The 20,919-nt window shown below is 45.2% G+C and overlaps 1 protein-coding gene across 3 annotated transcripts in view; it reads right to left on the bottom strand.

Moving 5' to 3' along the window:
• FLNB (filamin B) overlaps positions 1–20,919 on the bottom strand; it is a 125,489-nt gene that overhangs the window by 34,079 nt on the left and 70,491 nt on the right. For all 3 annotated transcript variants that reach the window (XM_080926592.1, XM_080926593.1, XM_080926594.1), the window contains exons 14-26: positions 20,191–20,334; positions 19,820–19,943; positions 19,427–19,587; positions 18,523–18,613; positions 18,090–18,259; positions 12,825–12,942; positions 9,322–9,584; positions 8,045–8,642; positions 7,233–7,406; positions 6,235–6,397; positions 5,249–5,409; positions 2,252–2,419; positions 154–277 (exon numbers count right to left, since the gene is read on the bottom strand). In XM_080926592.1, the coding sequence (XP_080782718.1) occupies positions 154–277; positions 2,252–2,419; positions 5,249–5,409; positions 6,235–6,397; positions 7,233–7,406; positions 8,045–8,642; positions 9,322–9,584; positions 12,825–12,942; positions 18,090–18,259; positions 18,523–18,613; positions 19,427–19,587; positions 19,820–19,943; positions 20,191–20,334 (2,459 nt within the window). The remainder of the gene's footprint in view (positions 1–153; positions 278–2,251; positions 2,420–5,248; positions 5,410–6,234; positions 6,398–7,232; positions 7,407–8,044; positions 8,643–9,321; positions 9,585–12,824; positions 12,943–18,089; positions 18,260–18,522; positions 18,614–19,426; positions 19,588–19,819; positions 19,944–20,190; positions 20,335–20,919) is intronic.

The following is a 20,919-nucleotide window of genomic DNA, read 5'->3' as shown; positions in this document are numbered from 1 at the left end:
GACAGAAGGGCCAGACCCTAGAACAGGAGTCACATTGCCTACCTGATGTCACCACACTGCTCTGTACCATGTGCTAACTGGGCAGTGGTGAATGGCTGGGGAGCAGGTGATACCAGAGCAGTGGGTGGGCAGGTCTGAGGCTGAGATGCTCACCTTCGAGGGATCTCTTCATCAGCATATTTGACCGAAACGATGTAGGGCCCCTCCTGAGATGGTGTGTAGGTCACTGTATGGGTGCCATCCCCATTATTCACCACATTCACTGGCTCCACGAGGCCTGAGGACAGAAATGAGAGGTTTAACTGACAACCTGACCTCCCGTTCACTCATCCATCCCCACGGACTGTTGGTTCCCACTGAAGAGCAGCACGAAAGCAAGCTGGCCAGAGTCACGGGATGTAAAAGTCATAGTGGCGGGACTGACCCCAAGAGACACAGCCTTCCATACTTCCCTCCAGTACAGTTAAGAGGACTGCCCATGCTTGTTGCTGGAGGTCTTTGCAGACATGCGACATACCCTTTCAAGCTGGTTAAGCATGCTTGGGTGTGCCAATTTTATTTTACAGCTGAGAAAGTGCATAAGTGTCTAGAAACCTCAACAGCAAAATTAACCTATGGGCTGGCTGGTCAAGACCTGTACCCACCTTTCAACAAGAACACAGTGGTGCCAATGTGTTTAAAGACAAAGTTACAGAGCAGGTAAGGGTGCCAATCTCAGGGAACAAGAGGGTCATCAGTGGGATGCTATGGGTAATGGTTTGAGAGAACATTAAAGCCTAATTAAGGCATGCACTAGATTGATAGATTCTAGACCCCCGCCCTGAGCCTGAGGTCAAGGAGGGGTCACAGTGGCAAGGGAGGTTAATCAGAGCAGGGCATGCTCATTAAGCAGAGCAGGTGATGTAAGCACAAGAGTTTTAGAGGCTAGGCTCAAGGCATTCAGGTTACATAATTGAAAGCAGCTGCTAATGGGAAAGCACAAACCTCAAACCTGTCTCTATAAAGGCAGCCTTTGGGTCAGCTTTAAAAAACGAGTCACATGACTTTCAAGGGACTGTGCTATGACTGGGAATCTACTGCATTACCTAAAGTTCCAAGGCCATTTACTTGAGAAGCCCTCCTCATAGAGGCTGGTATGCTATGTAAGTAACCCTCCCCACTCACACATGCAGAAAGACAGACAGACAGACAGACAGACAGACAGACAGACACACACACACACACACACACACACACACACACACACACACACACACACAAGATGTTCAGAAACTTCACTAAGGGCAAGTCTGTCACATGACCTCATTCTTTCAGACCTGAGCTTCAAAGGGAGAACCTCCTGCTGAACTCCACTAAGGAGAGGTTCCTCTTCAAAGGAGGAAGCCTCAGCTCACTACTTCTGGAAGCCACAAACACATCACAGGGGAAGTCAGGGGCAGGAGGAGAGAAGCCCAGATTACTTAAGAAATAAGGCTCACTATGTTATATGGAAAGAAAGGTACTCGTTAAATACTGGAAGAAATTTGGCAACAGGTTTCAGTAGTTCAGGTTTGTCCCCAAATGGCCCGCTAGTCACTAGAAACCTTAATTCCAGGTTGTCAGCAGTGCAGGCCAACTGCCAACAAAACTCAGTCCCCAAGTGATCCCCTCTCCAGGGAGTTGAATGACAAAGCTATAACCCTGACCAAGATTCTGGTCTATTCCACAGCAATACTGAGCATCTCAGAGGGGATCATCTCCAAACCTTACCTCCTGCTCTCATTCAGACCAACCCCCAGGCACCTCATAAGTTAAGCAGGTAATGGTGCCGCTGGGTGAACAGGGCACGATAAAGCCAATAGCACCTTTAGGCACATGCTTGAAGTTCTAGTACTCAGGAAGCAGAGGCAGGAGGATTGCCGGTTCAAAGCCCGTCTGGGTTACTTAAACCACCTTTGAGAAGCCTGAGATACAAGCTTGCTGACAGGACACTATCTGACATGGGTAAACCCAGGGTTTGGTCTTCAGCACCATGAAATAATAAATAAAATTATAAAAAGAGATTTAGGACTATGTTATTAACAGGAAAAATGGACTTATGGAAATATGATACACCAATTTTTAAGCAGTCTTTTCTGCTGGCTAGCTAGACTAGGGAACAGTAAATGAATTGAGAGTATTTAACTATAAGTTCATGAACAATCTCGTGAGAAAGAATCTGCTCTGGGCCATGGTGGGGAGAATGTAGGTGTCAGGGAGGATGCAGACTCACCTCTTGGGCCCAGGACCCTCACTTCCAGTGGAGCCAGGCCAGCCTTGCTGCAGTCCACAGTGAAAGACTGTGGGATGCATGCTCGGACACAGGAGCTCAGACCGGGGCCGGCAATTTTGACCTTGCTGGGATCCACGATATCTTTCGATGGAACTCTGAAGGGGCTGCCTGGAAGAGTCACAGGATTCTGAGCATGAAGCAATCAAGAAGAGAGCACCTCACACAGACCCAGAACCCTGACTGCATGAGCCTCAGTCAGCTCAGCCTGCCTCACTGTTCTTCCCACGCTGTCATCCAGCACTAACCACATGCAGACACAGGACTGGGGCCTCAGTGAACCTTCCCAGAAGCCAGAGTCTGGCAATGAGGACATGCTTCTAACATTCCCTGTGGCATCACTGGAAAGCATAACACACAGAAGACAATACACATGGTCTGCAGGAGACCAGAGAAAGATATCCATTAAGACCCAAGAAATGAGGTAAGAGAAAGCAGCTACCACTCAAGGGAAGCAAACAGAATGCTGAACATTTCAGCTCTCAGGAGCTATGTTGACCAAGAAGCACGACACTGAGACAAGCAATGCCTCTGACTTGGGGGAGTTCTGGAGTTCACCAGGAAACTGATACTCAGCTCTGCGAGGAGACAGAGTCTGAAACATAGGAGAGAAGAGTAGAGCAGAGGGGTCGACTCATACAGAGGCATAAAGAAGAGGAGAAAGGTTCTTGAAAGAAGCAAGTAGCTTGGTGGGAGGAGTACACAGAAGAGCAGAAAAGAGTGGGTCTTACTGTCTCTCCCTCCCATGGAGCAGGTACATTCTGAGCACACATGATCACCTGGTTCCACACTTTCTCTAATGGTAAGTTGTGGTATGCTCCATGAATGACTTGGGAAACCTCAGGGTCACTCGCTCTTTAATGATGTCAAACATAAAGACTGGTAATGCATGGTGACTCCAGAAAAACCAAGATTTGTAAGTGAAGCATTAAAAAGAAGCCAGGGCAGAACCAGGAGTGCCCACAGGACTTCTCACACAGCAGGCATGCCAGTGTCCCCAGTAGCTCTCAGGCTGCCAAATCCATTGCCAAAGAGCTCTGAGTATCATTTGCTGCACACAGCCTGCACATTTTACAAGTATCGCGAATGCCAGACTCCTGCCACGGAAATAAATGTCTCTGCTGAGTATCTCAGAAAGCATCCACTTAGCAGAAACAGGGGTTATAAATACACTTGCATGAAGAAATGAGACTCTGGCAAAGATGTGCACCCCTTCCAGGCTAGGGCTTAGAAGAAGCAAGTGATTTATTTGGGGGAGAATAACAACAGACTATCTCTGTGGCCGATCACGAAGCCTGAACCCGGAAATTGTCTAAACTCAACCTGAGTAGAAAGCCTTAAAGCAGAAAGCAATGGTCTAACATGTTCAGAAACCATTATCTGCCAACATCCTCCTCTCTGTTCTAGATAAACATCACCAACTGACCAATCACAACCCTTCATGGATCCCAATTAATCAACTGGTCTACCACCAAGACTGCAGCTGAGTCACCACAGGATATTTGTAAGTTAATATAAGATGGGATGTTCTGTTTGAAATAATACTACTACCTAGCGTGTATGAGGCTGAGGCAAGAAGATTCCAAGTCTGAGGTTCTATCTCAAAGCAAAACAAAAACAAAACAAACAAAAAACCCCAAAAACCTAAACCAAACAACAACAAGCCCACCAGAGGCTTGCATCAGGCCAGAAAAACCTGACCCTTAATCATCTAAATTCCAAGGAAAGCAGATAAGATGATGGCAAGTCACTGGAATGGGCTCTCGGGAGTTGCCCTGGCTAGATAACTTGACATTCAGAAAAGAGCCTCTGTTTGGGATCATGCTGGTTACTCAGCTCTGGGAGGTTTTTGTATTCATTTGTTTAGTGCTGACTGACAGGCCCCTTTCCAGGGGAATTCCAAAGCTCTTGGCACGCACTACCCCACAACAGAAGCCAGCAGCCCTGCCAGCCTTGGGGAAGGCACCCTGGAGACAACCTCCTGCACATTCTTGGTGTTCAACTCTGCAACAGTACACAAGGCACACGGACCGGCTCCACAACCCCATTCTGTCCCTTCCCCACTCCCTTGCTCCCTATCAGCGTGAACAAAGTTTAGTTGCATCAGTGAGTGGCTCCAGGAGTGGAGCTTTGTTTTATTTCTAGATGAAATGCTCTATATGAAGGACTAAAAACAAACAAACAAACAAACAAACAAACCCCTACATTGATAGAAGTAGCTTTGAGGAGAAACTAGTCATTTTGAATGCCTAAAGTGTATACAGACATATCAGTTCTGTCAGAGATGAGAAACCCTGTCTTACACTAAAGATATAGATCATCAAATAGAAAGCAAATTATTAAGTAATAAGTTATATTAGTATATCTTTGTCATCAGCTGCCAGGATTAACTGTGCAAAGAAAAAAGTAAGATACATAAAAAAAAGTGAGTAAGAGCCACGCCCCAAAGTCCTGGGGCTGAAGGACTGGCTCAGGGATTAAGAGCATTTACTGCTCTTACAGAAAACCTGGGTTCAATTCCTGGCACCCACACAGGGTGGCTCACAACAACTGTTAACTACAGTTCCAGAGGGTTCAAAATCCTCTACTTCTATGGATGCCTGTGTGCATATGCCATAGCTAAGCTCCTACAATTACATAATTATTAATAATAGTAACAATAGTAGTCGTAGTAACAATAAATAATAATTTAAAACAGAGATTTTCAATTTTGTAAGGAATGAACTTCTGCTTAAGTCACAAACTAGGTCATAGGAGGCTCTCTTTCTAATGGAAGGCCCAAGCCAATGGTTTCTACCATGTTGCTGGGTTCAACTGGGAGTTGTACTGTTCTGGTGCTGTAGTCCTTATTAAGGTTTCTCCAAAATCAAACTGTTCTTTCTACTAAAGGGAAATGGGCAAAACCAAATCTACTTTCATTTATTCTTTGGGATAACTCACCAGGGATGTGAACGCCTCCGTATGTGATATTAACGTCATAATCCCCTGGAGCAAAAGGAATGTACTCCGCACTGCAGCTGCCATCTTTGTTGTCCCTGCAGTTTATCTTTGACTCCGAAGGCCCCTCCACAGTTATGCCAAGCCCACCAATCCCTGCTCCTCTGTAAAGAGTGGGGAAGTAAAACGTGATCAGCCCACGCCAGTCTGCTTACTGCCAGAACTCGCTCACAAACATTTTATAAGCCATTCTAATTAGTAAACATGATTCCATCAGTGTGGCAATACCTCTCAGGCAGGAATTTCTCAGACATGTAGTACAGACCCGTGGTTCTCACCCTTCCTAATGCTGTGTGACCCCTTAAGACAGTTCCTCATGGTGTGGCGACCTCCTAACTATACAATGATTTAGTTGCTACTTCATAACTGTAATTTTGCTACTGTTATGAATCCTATGTAAACATCTGATACTGACCCCCAAAAAGAGTTGTGACTCACAGGTTGAGAACTTGCTATGGTATAGGGCACAAAGACAAATACAATGTGAGTGTGTACCTTAGGGGTACTGAGCCTGTGCTCTCTCACTGATCTACAGACACATCCCCTGGGAGTAAATTACAATAGGAACCTTTTGAGTGTTTCTTTTACATATAGGGTTGTCTATATTCTTCTGCATCATGAAGTTAAGGAACTTTTATCTAGTGGTATGCTGGGCATCTTAATGATTATTAATTACTATAATCATTTCTGATATTTTTTGCTATTGTTTGTAACATAAATCTTGACAGAAGAGAATGTTTAATATATCTTTTGAGATGTATCTTACCAGAAGTTGAAAGACAATGGCAAGTAAATAGGGCACAGCCACAGTCCCCTTTCTTCCTTGAGACAGGGTCTCATTCTGTAGCTCAGATTGGCCTCAGACCTTTTCTTTGCTTAATGGATTAACTACATAGGGATCATTACCTTGAACCCAGGACCCTGCCTACCTGGTCACCACTGTGAAGACATTAGCTTTGTTGGTAAAAGCCTCTTTCAATCCAGGGCCTTGGGCATGGACCCGAGATGGCTGGCAGCCTTCAGTGACAGCCACTTTAAATGGGCTGTTCGGGATGGGCACATCATCATATGTCACCTCTACTACATGGAAACCTGCCCAGAAACAAACAACAACAACAACAACAAACCATTTGCATACAATGTTACTGCTTCAGACTCTGATGTAATACTTATAGCTGGAACTCTAGCTGCTACTTGAGAAGAGTAGATTAAGAACATAGTAACAGGGCTGCAGACAGGTGCTCAGTGGTAAAGTCCCAGCTCCTACATTAGTTGGCTCACCACCAGCTATAACAGTAAGCCAGTGACTCTAATGCCTCCTTCTGCCCTCCATAGGCACGCGAACACATACACACACCAAATCTATCTATGTTTTTTGTTCATGTGTCATATACTATCCCAAGTGATGAACACTAACTTTTATTTAAGGCAGTCACTCTAGACAGACTACCCTGATTTGGAGAAACACTGTCCAGGCATTAAGAGATCACAGAAAACTCAGGAAATAGAAAACCAGCTATCTATATATACCTGAAGATACCTGTATAGAATATTTATGGGACCATATACTCAGGAAAGGGGCTATATAGTGTTTCCCTTTTCTCTTTATGATTTTCTGATTTCTTAAAATTTTAATAATAACTACTACTATTCAAAAACAAAAACTGTAAACAAAATATACAAATCATACACTGCTAACATGCCATGGCATGAGTATATAATCTGCTCAAATAAGACTGGGCTTTGCAAAGTATAACATGGGCCAGTAAAGAAGGCACTGCATGGCCAGTGGCTTCTGTGTCATGTGCACTGTTCTGTGCTGAGGTAGGCTGAGCTCACAGGTAAGAAGTCAGCGACAGTCACTGGAAACAAATAGCCAAGCACAGCTCTGAATGGAAGAGTCATGAGCACAGAGGGGATGGTGTACCTTTCTCAAACGGTGTATATTCCACTTGATAGGTCCCATCAGCATTGTCCTTGACAAAGCACTCAGTGGAGGCCCCTGAGGGGTTGGTAATGTGAGCTTTGATGTGGTCACCTCCAACCTGGGTAAGGGGCCTCGAGTCAACTGTGAAGTCGGTTGTGGCCTCCCGAAACACATCTATAGAACAACCACACAGATAAGAATGTTACCTATAGATAAGAATGTTATCCTGGGCCCAAGCAACCCCCAAATGAAGACTCTTCACATTCTGGAATACATTAAGTATATCTGGTGCCTTAAGGATGGCTTTGTTGATTGTGAAAGTGAAGGTAGGCTCGGCCAAGTGACAACAAAACTCAAAGATGGGGATCAGGCCAGGGCAGTGGTGCATGCATAGAGTTTTAGCCACTCAAGAGAGGGGAGCAGGAGGGCTGTGAGTTCAAGACCAGTCTAGGCTGCACAGTGAGACCCTGTCTCAAAATGAAAGCAAAGGTAGAGATCTAGGACAAGGGTAAAGGCAAAGAACCTCTGTCCTCTGTGTATTACACACATTTTACATCATTTCATTCCAACTGAGTCCCAGAGACATTAAAAAAATAATACACAAACTCTCTGGCTTTTCCATAGAAACTTGAAAACTTGCCCAAGAATACTAGGCCCCATTCACCAGGGAGAAACAAAAAGTGGGAACAGCATGATCCCCCTTTCCCTCTATCTGTACCCCTCCTGCCCTACTCCATTAACCACTCAAAGAAGAGGCTATAGTGAGAAAGCCATCCCCCTGGCACATAGTTGAGTTTCTCTTGGAGACTCACCTTTGCCTTCGATCCCTGGCCCAAAGGCTTTGACCCCACTTGTGTCTATGGCTGGCTCCACCTTGACCCAGGTGGGAAAGTGTGGTACAAGCTCACCACCGTACTTCATGGTCAGCGTGTACATGCCAGCTGTCAGAGGCACATAGGTCACAGCGTAGGTACCATCTTTATTGTTCTGGATGGACACTTCAGCCTTGGCACCCGAGTCTGAGACAGCTTCAAGGCCCAGAGCCCCAGGCCCTGCTTCTGAACAATCAACACAAAGGATTCCAGGTTCACCCACTTTTCCGTGTTCAAGTCCTGGTCCTGATGCCACAACCTTAGAGGGGTCAAATGGCATTTCAATGTCGGCTTTGAATGGAGACCCAGGAATATGGACTTCTTCAAAAAGAATGTTGACAAGGTATTCTCCGGGTTTTGTGGGAAGGTAGGAGACAGAGCATGTCCCATCACCATTATCAGAGCATTCAATTTTGGCCTCACATGGACCTTCCACAGTTAGGCCTAAACCTCCAGTTCCAGCTCCTTTCGTGTCAATGGTAAACTCGGAAGGCTTGCCTACAAGACCTCCTTCAAGGCCAGGACCATGGGCCTTCACCTATTTGAACAAAGAGTAAAAGTGAAATCTAATATGTAGCTGCTATTTCTGAGCAATCAGCTCTGCCCCAACACTCGTGACCACAATCACACAAAAGCATGTCAGTATCTTATATCCCTGGGGGCACTCTCACTCTCTTAAACACACACATGCACACAAGTTTGCTTCACTGGGGCCTGAAGAAGGTAAGTCACAACAGCTTGAACTCTTACATATCCATCCCATCAGTAAATCTTTCGTAATAAAACTGTGTTTCAGAAGAGATAATTTTATAGAATTCATAGCACTCACTGCTAGAAATAGTCCCACATCATTTGAAAAAAAAAAAAAAAAAAAAGACTAGGAATAAGGATATTTTTGTCTGCTAAGATAGTTTCTGTAGGGTGAACTTAATCTCTGTAAGGAACACTGGGCTGAGGCCTCCACAGTCTCACCCATCCCTATGAATTGCCTAGTGCCATTATCATGCTAAGCAATAAAGGGAAGGTCTCTAACCAAGTATTGCAGACAGAGAGCAAACATGAACGGGGTCATGGCTCAACTGTTGAGGGAACCCAGCACACTGAATTGCAGAACATCAGTCAGCCATTGAGAGTTCACATTCACCACAGAAAAACTTTCCCAGGTAGGACCAGAGAACTCCAAATCATATTTGGCAACAGAGCAACCCCACACTGACCTTGGTGGGATCTGGTGGCAGCGAGGCCTCCACAGTGTAGGGGCTCCCGGGCACTGGGTGTCCGTCATAGGTCACGTCTACAGCAAACAGTCCCTCCTCCCGAGGAATGAATTTGGCTGTGCTGCATTCTCTGCCAGTCACTGGTGCTACCAAGCATGGCACCACCTTCCGAGAAGGGCTCAAGATTGTCACATCCAGCTTCCCCTGGCCTCCCGCCCCATTGGTGTCAATGGCAAATTCCTGGTCCTTCCCAACCTCAACTCCTGTGGAAAGGGAGAAAAACTAAAGTGATGAGCTGCCCCCTGTCAGCAGCAAGAAGAAGAGAGAAAAAGGTGAAGCGGAGCCATTGGACACGGGTTTTTACCTCAGTTTCTACTGTAAGCAACAGCTGACTCAGAGGTGCAGAAGCAGGGCTAATACAATGGCATTTATACACTGCAGTGCGTCATTAACAATTTCTATTCCAGTGACAAATACTGTACATTGTCTCCTTCGACTTACATAATGACACTATGGGTTGTTAATTAACAATGGTGGCCTTTACAGATGGGGAAACTGAGGCCTCAAGAGGTTAAGATTGTCCAGGACAACATATCTAGCAGATCACAAAGCTAGCATTCAAGCATAAATTTTCTAAATCCACAATCAGATTTGAGAGATTGTAATTACAGTATAGTCCAACACGGCCTGCTTCTTCACTTCCTTGAGGCGATAATCTTATATGTAAAAACATCTTTAATTTAAGTCAATGTTTTCTTAATAACTCCTGGCAGAAAATGCAGTCCTACTGCCACCCCCAACCCACAAGAAGGCAGAAGTCACAGAGCTGGAAAATCCTGAGAATTAACTTTGATATCTTTTAAATGGCCTCTGGGTCACATAGCAAGATCTTGCATATTTAAAAGGGTAGGGGTAGAAAGATGGCACAGTGATCTTGCAGAAACTGGAGCTCAGTTCCCAGCATCCACATCAGGAATCCCCTAGCTGCCTGTAATGCTCTCCCCCAATATATAAGCATAATTATATATTTAAAAGTAATAAAACTAAACTTTAAAATAGTCTTTGCCAGGCAAGGCTGCAGGAAAGCCAGGTGTAACTTTGACAAAAACAGGGAAAGGGTTTCAGCCAAAACAAAAGCACTGGGATTACAAGATGCTGCCACAACCCAGTCAAATCTTGACTCTGGGGACATCGAGGAGCTTGAGGCCAGCCCAGCTGTCCACACCTCTTTGTCCCAACAGGACAGAGGCTTTCCCTAGCAGGCACTGTGTTCTTCCTGCTTTGGAGTCAAAAGTCGGTCTCTGTGTCTCAGGGAAAGAAGATGCAATGGAGACACTTTTTGAAGTGTCTTTCACATGCTCACAGCTGGGTATCCCCAGACATAAAAGCCAGCACCCTGAGTTCCCACTTAGCAGTTTCCAGAAAGTGAGATAGCTTCCTTCACAAGGGCATGGAAGGCACAGCCAATGAACGTTCTCACTGAAGGTTAGCTGAGCTCTCAGGGAATTTTCACAGGGGTGTAACCTGGAGTTACCCTAGGCATGAAAAACTTATTCTGCTGACTTGGTGCCCCTGAAATCAGGTGAGCATATATTACTGAGGGACAGACATCTAGGTTTGGGAATCCCCAAGCCATTAATTGTTGCGGTAAATATTAAAAGATGGCTTAACCTTTTTTCCTGTGTTTGCAGGCTCCCACAGTGCTATCTGACACTACAGGGATCTATAACTTGCCACTCTGTCACCTCTGCTTCTGTCCTGGGTGGATATGATGGCCCCAGCATGTTGTATTCACTCACTTCCCCTTGGAATGTTGTTGCCAAGCCTATGTCACACACATCCCAACTTTATGTGCTCTGCCACTACACCCTCTGAATTCAATTAAGTAGTCACATCAAAGAACACTCCAAACTACTCTGATCCAATAGGTATCATATAATTTGCCAACCTAGATAAGTCAAATGATCTTGCAAAATTCCATTGCTTATAAAACATTCATAACAACTTTCTTTATGAAGAGATGCAATGAGAGAAACATACATATCTGCCTCCATCTTTGTTCCTCCCACAACAGTTAATACCAGTCAAGAAGACTGAATTGTGTTAGGATTTCCAAAATGTATCACTGATCACAAGCCAAAGACTTTAGGCAGGGTAGTACAACTTCAGTGCAAAATAAATAATGCCATTTGATTTCTCTGGCTTCTATATGCAGGAGGAAGGTGTGGAAGATGCAAGACCTTACTTAAAACCCAAAGATGTTTTAGAATTCATCAGTCAATTCTCAGAACTGTGGTTAACTGTAGAAAAAGGGATCAGGCACATATCCAGCCTGCAACTCACAGGTTCCACAGAGCCACATTCTGCCTAGGATAGCCACCAATGTAGCCCATGAGGAAGTCTCACTTGAAACATTTAAGTAATGAAAAACAACAACCACCACCCCAAATCCCTTAACTGTGTGGTTCTTGAACAAGAACTTTGTATATGAGAACACACATCATTCTGCAATGTCAAAAGGTAGGATGCATGTGTGTTTAAGACCCTGATGGTGAAAAAAAAAAAATGGTTGTTAGCATGAGAATTACAAGTATTTTAAGACCATGTGTGGAACCTAAGACAGCATAAGTAAGTGTCTTTGTACTAATACTGTACAAGTCTCTTAAGTTAGAATATCTCCATAAAAAAACAAAAACAAAGAAAAAAAACTTTAAAGGGCTGGGAGCGCTTGCCTAGCATGCACAAAGGCCTGGGCTCTAGTCCCAGAACCACAAAAACAAACAAACAGGACTGGAGAGTTGGCTCAGCAGTTAAGAGCACTGGCTACTCTTCCAGAGGTCCTGAGTTCAAGTCCTAGCAACCACATGGTGGCTCACAACCATGTAATAGGATCTGATTCCCTCTTCTGGTGTGTCTGAAGACAGCAACAGTGTGTATACATACATATATGTATATTCCTTCTAAAAACAAGCAAACAAATAAACTAACTTTAAATTTTAAGATAAACAAACTGATGTCACAATGCACTTATAACAGTCTAAAATGAGGTAAGACACACAACAAGCTAAAAAGCAAGAATAGAAAGGGAAGGCTGTGGTTTCTAAGTGCCAAGGAGTTGATTTCTGTTACGGCCATTGACTGTAATGTGATACCGATGCCCAAGGTGGTTGGCACAGTGTGACTCTCATTCAAAAGCCAACCTTCTCTAGCCTTTCTCTTAAAACTTTCTGTGGTAACATCAGCAGTCACACCAAGCTGACAGCATGCCAGCTTCTGCACCATTACCTCTTTTAATTTTTTATACTACCTCCCTGAGTCAAGTGTCCCCAAACACCCCATACGCCCTGCACAAATGAGGAAGCCACAGCTCTGGTTCAGACCCAAGACTGTCCACTGCAACATCTCCCCGAGATAGAATTAGTTTCTCTGAAAATTGCATCGTCTGAAGGGAGTGTTACATCGGCCACAGTTGCTGGTTGTCAGTGACCTCGCCAGACACTTACTGTTGTCCAGTCCGTTGATTTTTATCTTGCTCAAATCCAGTGGTGCAGCAACGCCCACGGTGAAAGGACTTTTAGGAATGGGGTCACCACCGTAAGTCACTAGAACCTGCATGCTGCCCTGGAAGAGAGAGAAAAAGAAGTATGCTTCTGGCTGGAAATGCACTGAACACTCCCTGACCCCCCAGAACCTTCATTCCTCCCAGGGACACAATGAACTTGAATCCATTAACCCAGTTTTAATTAGTTTTTCTTGGGTCTCATACATTTCAGGCTGGCTTCGAACTTGCTATACAGCAGAGGATAACCTCTAACTTTCAGTCCTCCAGTGTCCTAGGATTATAGGTGTGTGTGCTACAACACGTAGTTAATGCGATGCTGGGGACCCAGCCTATGGCCGCATGAATGCCAGGCAAACATTCTACCAATCGAGCTGTATCCAGTTCGACTCTTACTGGCTTTAGGAAACATCTCAATACACTCTTTTGAAATACATGGCAAGAACAATAGAGAAATCAAGTAAAAGTAGACAGGGACAGTATGGGGACTAATGCAGGGCTTGTGCTATAAACTTCTGTGTTGCTTCCTCAAATCAAAGATCACAAAACAGGGCTGCAGAGATGGCTCAGTGGTTAGAGCACTGACTGCTCCTCTAGAGGTCCTGAGTTCAAATCCCAACAACCACATGGTGGCTCACAACCATGTGCATAGGATCTGATGCCCTCTTCTGGTATCACTGAAGAGAGAGAAACAGTGTACTCATATGCATAAAATAAATGAATCTTAAAAAAACAAACAAAACATGGAATTATAAAAAAAAAAATCACAAAATAGGTCCAAGGTGTAGTTTTTACTGCTGCCTCCCACTTTTCACGAAGAAACTTCTTGGTTCAGAGGCGCAATGGAACATGCTCCCAACACACTGGATTCATACCCCTGGCACCCAAGCCTTCATCTTCTTTGCTGTGCCACAAGCACCTCACTGCATGCCACAAGCCAACCCCAGCCATGGATGGGCATAGCCACTGGGCTCCGACCAACAGAACCAGTTCTTCAATGCCTGGGGGGGGGGGGCTCAAAAGGGAGGTGTTCACAAAAGAGTTCTTAGATCAGCCCATAGACACTCCACTAATTCCACTGAAGGAAATAAAAGCCGTGCTGGAAGACTGGCTGGGTCCCTTGCTGGAAGCCCTGATGGCCGAGCGACCCTGCAGCTGTTGTTCTTTGTCCGCAGGTCCTGAGCCAGCTCACTGCTGACTTCCTCTCTCCACCTTCAGCTGCATACTCCCTCCTCCACAGCAAGGCTCCAGGAAAGCCTGCTGCAATCTCAGCAGGCCCATGTTGTCCTCGCCTCTATGTCCAGGAATAACAAAGTGTGGGAGAGTGAGAGGAATCCCTAGACAATCCAGCAGGCTCTCTGGCACACAGGCCCTGCTAAAAGCTGTCACCAATCGAGTGTTAAAAGGGTGTAGCTTTTGGCCTGATGTATATTTTCTCACATTCCTTTTGTAAATAAAGAACGGAAAGAGAGCCAAGGGGAGGAGGGATGGCTTCATCAACCAAGGAGGAAGAACTGATCTTTGAGGAGTTTTAATATGCTGCACAAAACCAACAGGCTGATCTTCAGGGTCTAACATTTCATGCTGAAATGTGCATAGGTCAAATTCTACAGAGCTGGGAGCCAGCCAAGGAACACGAAAGGTCTCCCCGAATGCTTAAAAAAAAACACTGATTCATTATTGCAGCCACTGCAATATTCCCAACACTGCCAGCTCTCCTGAGCCTCCATCTCCCCTCTGGCCTCTTACCTCCTTGGGTGCTAAGCTAACTCTAAGGCCAACTTCAAGGCTAACCAGGCATCTTGGTAAGAGAGCTCTCCTCTCCCCAACAAATTTTCTAGCCATTTCCCTGAAGTGCTAGAGCAAAAGATTAGTCCCTTTCCAGATAAGCCTGCCCAGCTCATAAAAGAAGGTATGTTTCGTTTCCATTCTCAGAAGCAACACAAAACTCAGATAGGAAATGAACTCTGCCTTAAACAACCAAAGAGTGGGTGTGGGCGTGTATAGCCACAGGACTTACAGCTCCAATCCCTAAGCAGCTCCAGTTTCTTCTGAGGCTGAAGTAAGAACAAACCGGACTTTTCTCCCACAGAACTGTCTCAGGTGGGGAGCACCTGTGTGTTCCACCAAGATGAGGCTGCCTGCAAAACAGCTGTTTCTCCCTACATGCTTCTGAGACGCCATCTTTATTTCAGAAGACCCGCTTTGGAGACTCCTGAGAGACACTGTCCCCGCTGTGTTGGGTAATCTCCTCTAGAGTCCTAAGAGGTGCCACCACTTTGTTGAGGACGTTTCAACCTAGGGATGGCTATCCTGAGAGGCTTGTGAGCTCACAGGGTTTCATGAGGACATTTGTAGTACACACGACTGCTTAAACCTAGTGACATAGCACAGCAGTTAGTCTAGGGTGAGAAGCCTAAACTACTTGAGACTAGGAGACTGCAGACAAGCAATGTCCTTGGCGAAACCCAGGCTCTCTGTGAAATAGTCTTTTTCTGACCTCTGAGAGCATCCTACAGCCCCACCTATCATGCCTGCTTCTTGGAGGCAAAACAGCTCTGACCACTGTATCATTACACACACCTAACCGTTCACATTATTTGTCCACTGTAGGGAAGCACCTGCAAACTGCCATTCAGACACTAGCAGGCAACAGAAGCCAGCGGTCAAGACTCGGGTTCCTTAGGGACATAGGGCTTTAGCTCTTCAAAAACATGGTCTACATTCTGAAATGGAAGTACAAAAATCTAGGCCTGGATGCACAGATGCCTCTCTGCACACACCAAACAGCTGCCTTTCTAGAAACCTCTAGTCTGGCAGTCCCCCAAATTCATCACAAGAAAGTATGGCCACAGGCATTAGTTTCCAGAGCATGCCCTCTTCTCCACACAGGAGACAGCCCTCTACTGGACTCTTAACCACTCCCCACAGCATGGCTGATGGATAGTTAGTTTCCTTCACCCAATCTGAGGCTCTGGGTTCCTCCTGTGAAAGAGGCACAGGCTGTGCAGCTGAACTCTTCTACCAGATTATAATGCTACTTAGCCAACTGAACTCAACAGACGCACCCTGTCATTTACTCCCTCAATCAGCTGTATATACACAGGGAGCACTTACAGCGCCATCTCCGGTGCAGGACAAGCCATCCTACCTTGTCATGGTGGCTTGAATGAGCAGGATTAGGAGGTGTGGCCTTGTCAGTGGGCCTGGAGGTCTCACAGTCCATGACAGGTTAGCCTCGCCCTCTCTCTGCCTGCTCCCTCTAGACCAAGATGTAAGATGGCAGCTTCTATTCTAGTGCCTGCTTGCCTGCCTGAGTGAGCCATGTTCTGAATCATGATGGCAATGGATTAACCCTCTAAAACTGTAAGCAAGCCCCCAATTAAATGACACTGTGTAGAAGTTGCCTTTGTGATGATGTCTCTTCATAGCAATAAAAAAAATAACCGGAGGAAATATGCCACCAGTTTTCTTTGCCACAGGGAAACAAATGACAATGGGCTCTGAGGAGCCATGCACTGTCTACAGGAGGGAACAATCTTTGGACATATCATAGCCCCAAGAAGCCTCCCAGTGTGCCAACAGCCCTCAAAGCTGCTGCTACTAGAGAACAGAATGAACTTGCCCTCAGGGTCATTCTGAAGTAAAGTGTTTCCTAATCTAGCATCACTTCAAACACAACAAAACTGGGTTTAGCCTCTTGAGATAAATGCTGATTGGCAGCTTAGTTTTACCAGGGTTCAAACCAAACCCTGATTTCATCCTAACTTACTAACACCTCATCCAAACGACAAGAAAATATGGTTTGGGAATTAGGTCCCAAATGGCTCAGAGAAGCCCCTGTGGCTTTGAGATCTTTACAATGGCTTTCTTCCATGGGATGCAAACAATTGGTCAAGCTCCTAGCTGAAGGTCCCACCAGTCCTCAGAACCATCAGTGAGAAAGAACTGCCTGCTAATCACTTCATCTTCTGACAAGGCACAAAGACAAGCAATCTTTGAATGTGTAACTTTACTATTAATAATAAGGAACCTTTCAGTGGGCCTTCTTAAAAGTACAAGAAGAAAGTCTGGAGGTAAGAGGCCACATGTCTTGAATGTGGTAGTCACGTCTTACCCAGAGAATGCCTCCCATTGTCAGAGACGCTCCGAAGAAAAGATATTAACTCCAAGGATCTGAAACTCCTGAAGCAAGAAGACTAGCCAGGCACACCCTGTGCTCCCTGTTCTTACTGTACCCCTGATCTTCCGCAATTGACTACCACCAGTCTCTTGCTGAGGACCCAGGCAGAGAGAGAGAAGACTGAGCAGTGTTTCTGAAGACAGCCTAGCCCTTGTCCTACAAATGGTTTGTTCACAAAGGGGCTTCCCTTCCTGCAGAATGAAAGCATGTTAGAAGCTTAGAGCAAGTGTTTCTGACATGAGACAGGATTATTAAAATCCAGACTCTCCTGCCAGGGTATGTGCTGTGCTGACTCTGGAGGTGTGAACATGAAGCAAAACACAATTTTAAAGACGTGTAACAGGTTCAGAATTCCAGCTTTGCAAGATAAGAGTGTGAGGAAGCCGAATGGGGGCAATGCCCATGCGGCACCATGGATACTGTGCATGCTTCTCAAGTTCAGCACAGTGGCATACAATATTGCCACAAGAAGGATAAATTTAAAAATTAAGCAAATAGATATAAACTTGTATGGAAAAGGTGGTTTTTAGACCCTTATTGCATAAAATAACAAATCTGCCTAGACAGCAAAATTCCTCAGAATTCCTGCATTTTGTAAAAGGGAGCCATTTACTGCCTTAAACAGCGGGCTGTTGGGCTCTAGGGATTAAAAGCTGAATGGGCTCTTTGAGAAAAGATCCCACTAAAACACCTCATAAAAAAGGTAAACTATGTGAAACTGCCTGCAAAGGAAACTGCAGGTGAGGGAGCTTTCTATAATTAATAAAAGATTGAGAGTCAGAGGAACGGGGGGGGGGGGGGGGACTATGTAAGGAAGTAGACCTAGTAGTTCTATACATAAGAAGTTAGTATTTCTCTGATAAAACCCCAAACTGAGGTAGAGATATGGGGCTGCCTTCCTTCTTCTCTGGGAATCCCATAGCACCCTCAGGCTCTCACACTGGGGCACCTCCACAGGCACCGACCATCCTCATGCTGTCCAAGACAGTACCGTGGGGGAAGGACTAGAGACAGGAAGGACCCTACCTGCTGGGTTGGCGTGTATTTAACAGTATGCGAGTAGTCATAATTATCAATGATATCCAAGTCCTTCACTGCCTCCCCAGGAAGGGGGCTGGAGAACTGCACATTGAGTGGGGCTTTTCCGGCTCCCTTGGTGTGAACAGTGAAGTGGGTAGGCTTCCCATTTTCCACGCCTGAAAGGACAGGGAAACAGGGTTGGTTGGAGAGGTTTCACTTTTAGAACCAGTCTGACAGGTTCAACAGCATGACACTCAGCAGCAGTCAGCCAGCCATACATGGTTGCTGCCACATCTGAGCCTCCCCATAAAGATGAGGCCTTCTAGGTGTAAACAGAACACACACACACACACACACACACACACACACAGGCACGAGCACAGTGCCACTGGCTACAGAAAAGTCAAAGCAGCATTACCCACCGCCATCTTTATTTTACCTGCTTTACTCAGCCCGGGGCCTTCTGCCTTCACCTTGCTGGCATCGTGGGAAGGGTCAACTTTGACTCTGAAAGGGCTGGCAGGGATTTCCTGAAGCAAAGACATCCTCATAAGGATGGTTCCTACAGCACTGTCAGAGCACCTTCTGCCCAAACCCAAAGGACAGTGTTTACCCCAACACCCACTTTAACAAGCGCTGAGCAACTTCCATTACTGTAGGAGAAGCCTACACACACAGGTGCAGATTTGGAACAAACACCCTCATGTCCCAACATCAGATGTTTGAAGACAAAGGATAAAAAAAGTACTACTCAGAATAAAGTAGAAAGCAACAATAAGCAGGGTTAGGAGATAGAAAGTGTCCTCCAGGTGTGGTGGTGGGCTGAGGAGTGAGGGCTTCAAGGAAGTAATCATGAGATGGACAGTGATTGTTCACAAGGAATTTAAAGGTGGTGGGAGTGAAAGTACATTAAATTAATTAGGTCATGCCAACTTAAGATCATTAACTTGAGGCACAGACTGTTCTCCTGAGCTTCGTAATTTTTATATAGTTAATTTTGATCATTAGAATTTCAAAATGCCTGGTTTTGGAGCTCTCCTCAGAGGATTACTATTAACACACAGCCGATGCTTCAAAAAGCTCTGACTACAGAAGTTTAGGGTGGAGACCAGAGTTACTGCTAAGAGATCAAAGTAAATCGAATCTAGAAGGTGCCTAACGAGAAAAGAGTGAAATTTGGCTTAGCACCCCATCCTCACCCCCTTTTGGTTTTAAGAAAACAGAGAAACTGAACACAGCCCTCAAGGCACTTTTCTCAGCTGCTAAACAAACAAAACAATAACAATCCCAAAGGGGACACACACAAGGCTCATCGCATTTGGCCCCCTGTAGCCCCAACATACCTCAGATGCAAAGAGAACCTTGATAGTGTATCGCCCAGGGGCAGGAGGCACATATTTGACTGTGAATGTGTCGTTGGCATTGTGAATAATGTCAAAATCGACATCTTCCTCTTCGTCACTTAACACTCGGGCATCGCACTTGATGCCAACACTGACATCACCTGGAACAGACTGGCTTATTAGAACCAGATTGCAAGCAACAACGTGTCATGTACAGTCATACTGCAAGAGCAACCCAAGAAAGGGGAGGTAGCAAATCAGGGTTTCGGAAAAGGACTCACAGAGGATTAGCTAAGGTATCACTAAAGAGCCAACACAGCTCATTAGGACTGTTCACTGCCCTCCAGTGTCACAAGAACAATCATTACTGGGGTGGATAAAACCTAAGCTCACCTTCCCCAGCCTCGGTGCAATCCACTGTGAAGTGAGTAGGCTCATTTGCCTTCAGACCACTCCTCTCCACGCCTGGTCCAAACACTTTGACTTTTTGGGGATGGCTACCTTGCCCAATGTTGACCTAGAAAACATAAACCCAATAAAAACATCTATATCCAAAGCACTCCTTCCCAAGGTACAGCATAAGATGAGAAAATGGCTGTTTTGTAAGTCTATTGAGTATTTTGTCCTTTAAGACAAGTCTCTTCTCAAGGCCTATCCAGAATGGGTTCTTTCTATACATTTGCCTTGGCCATCTATAGACAATGTATAGACTTACACACAGCCAGGGTTTCTCATAGGATCAGGATGGGTACCTCACAACTTACCCTGTAGGGGCTATGTGGTATGTTCACACCTCCCCAGACCACAGCTATGGTGTGCTTGATAGCTTTAAGTGGGGTGTATGAGCAGGCATAAGTGCCATCCATTCTACTCTTCATCTGGATGTCAATGGGCTGGCCTTCCCCATCCTGCAAAAGAGCCACAGCATGAACTGAAGTGTTTCTCACAGTGTCTCCATCAAAAGGAGGTCACTGTGGTTTCTAGAGATAGATGGCCAAGATACCACCAACGTATCTTAGTAAATCATACAGCAATTACAGTGTGCTATACAGTCCCAACACACAGTTCATGGGTAACAAGAAATAAAACCAAAAGTCCCCCGAGTGCGAAGGCCTCACTAGTTTACTTAGGATGATCTTGATGTCTTACCTTGGGCCTCCTAATGACTAGGGATCATGTACATGGTGCTGTGCCCAATTTCATTTATTCACTTATAATTACTAAGAATAAATACTATCTTCTACCCCACCTAAAGCCAGTGCCACTTAGCCCTTCATTTCAATCCTAGAGTTAAAGTCCTTTGGCTAATTTTAACTAAACCGGATAACCAATAATCTGTATTTTGTTCACAAACCTATTAGGAATTATTTAGACTCAGTCAACTAAAAGACATTACAGAAAAATCTGAAACAAAAAAGGCCTTCTTTTGACAGAGCATGAATCACTAATATCATGAGAAAATGTGATGCTTTATATCCGTCCATGTAGTCCTC

This window comes from Micromys minutus, assembly GCF_963924665.1.
Source record: "Micromys minutus genome assembly, chromosome: 12".
Classification (NCBI taxonomy): Eukaryota; Metazoa; Chordata; class Mammalia; order Rodentia; family Muridae; genus Micromys; species Micromys minutus.
This window is presented reverse-complemented; position numbering and strand designations above follow the sequence as displayed.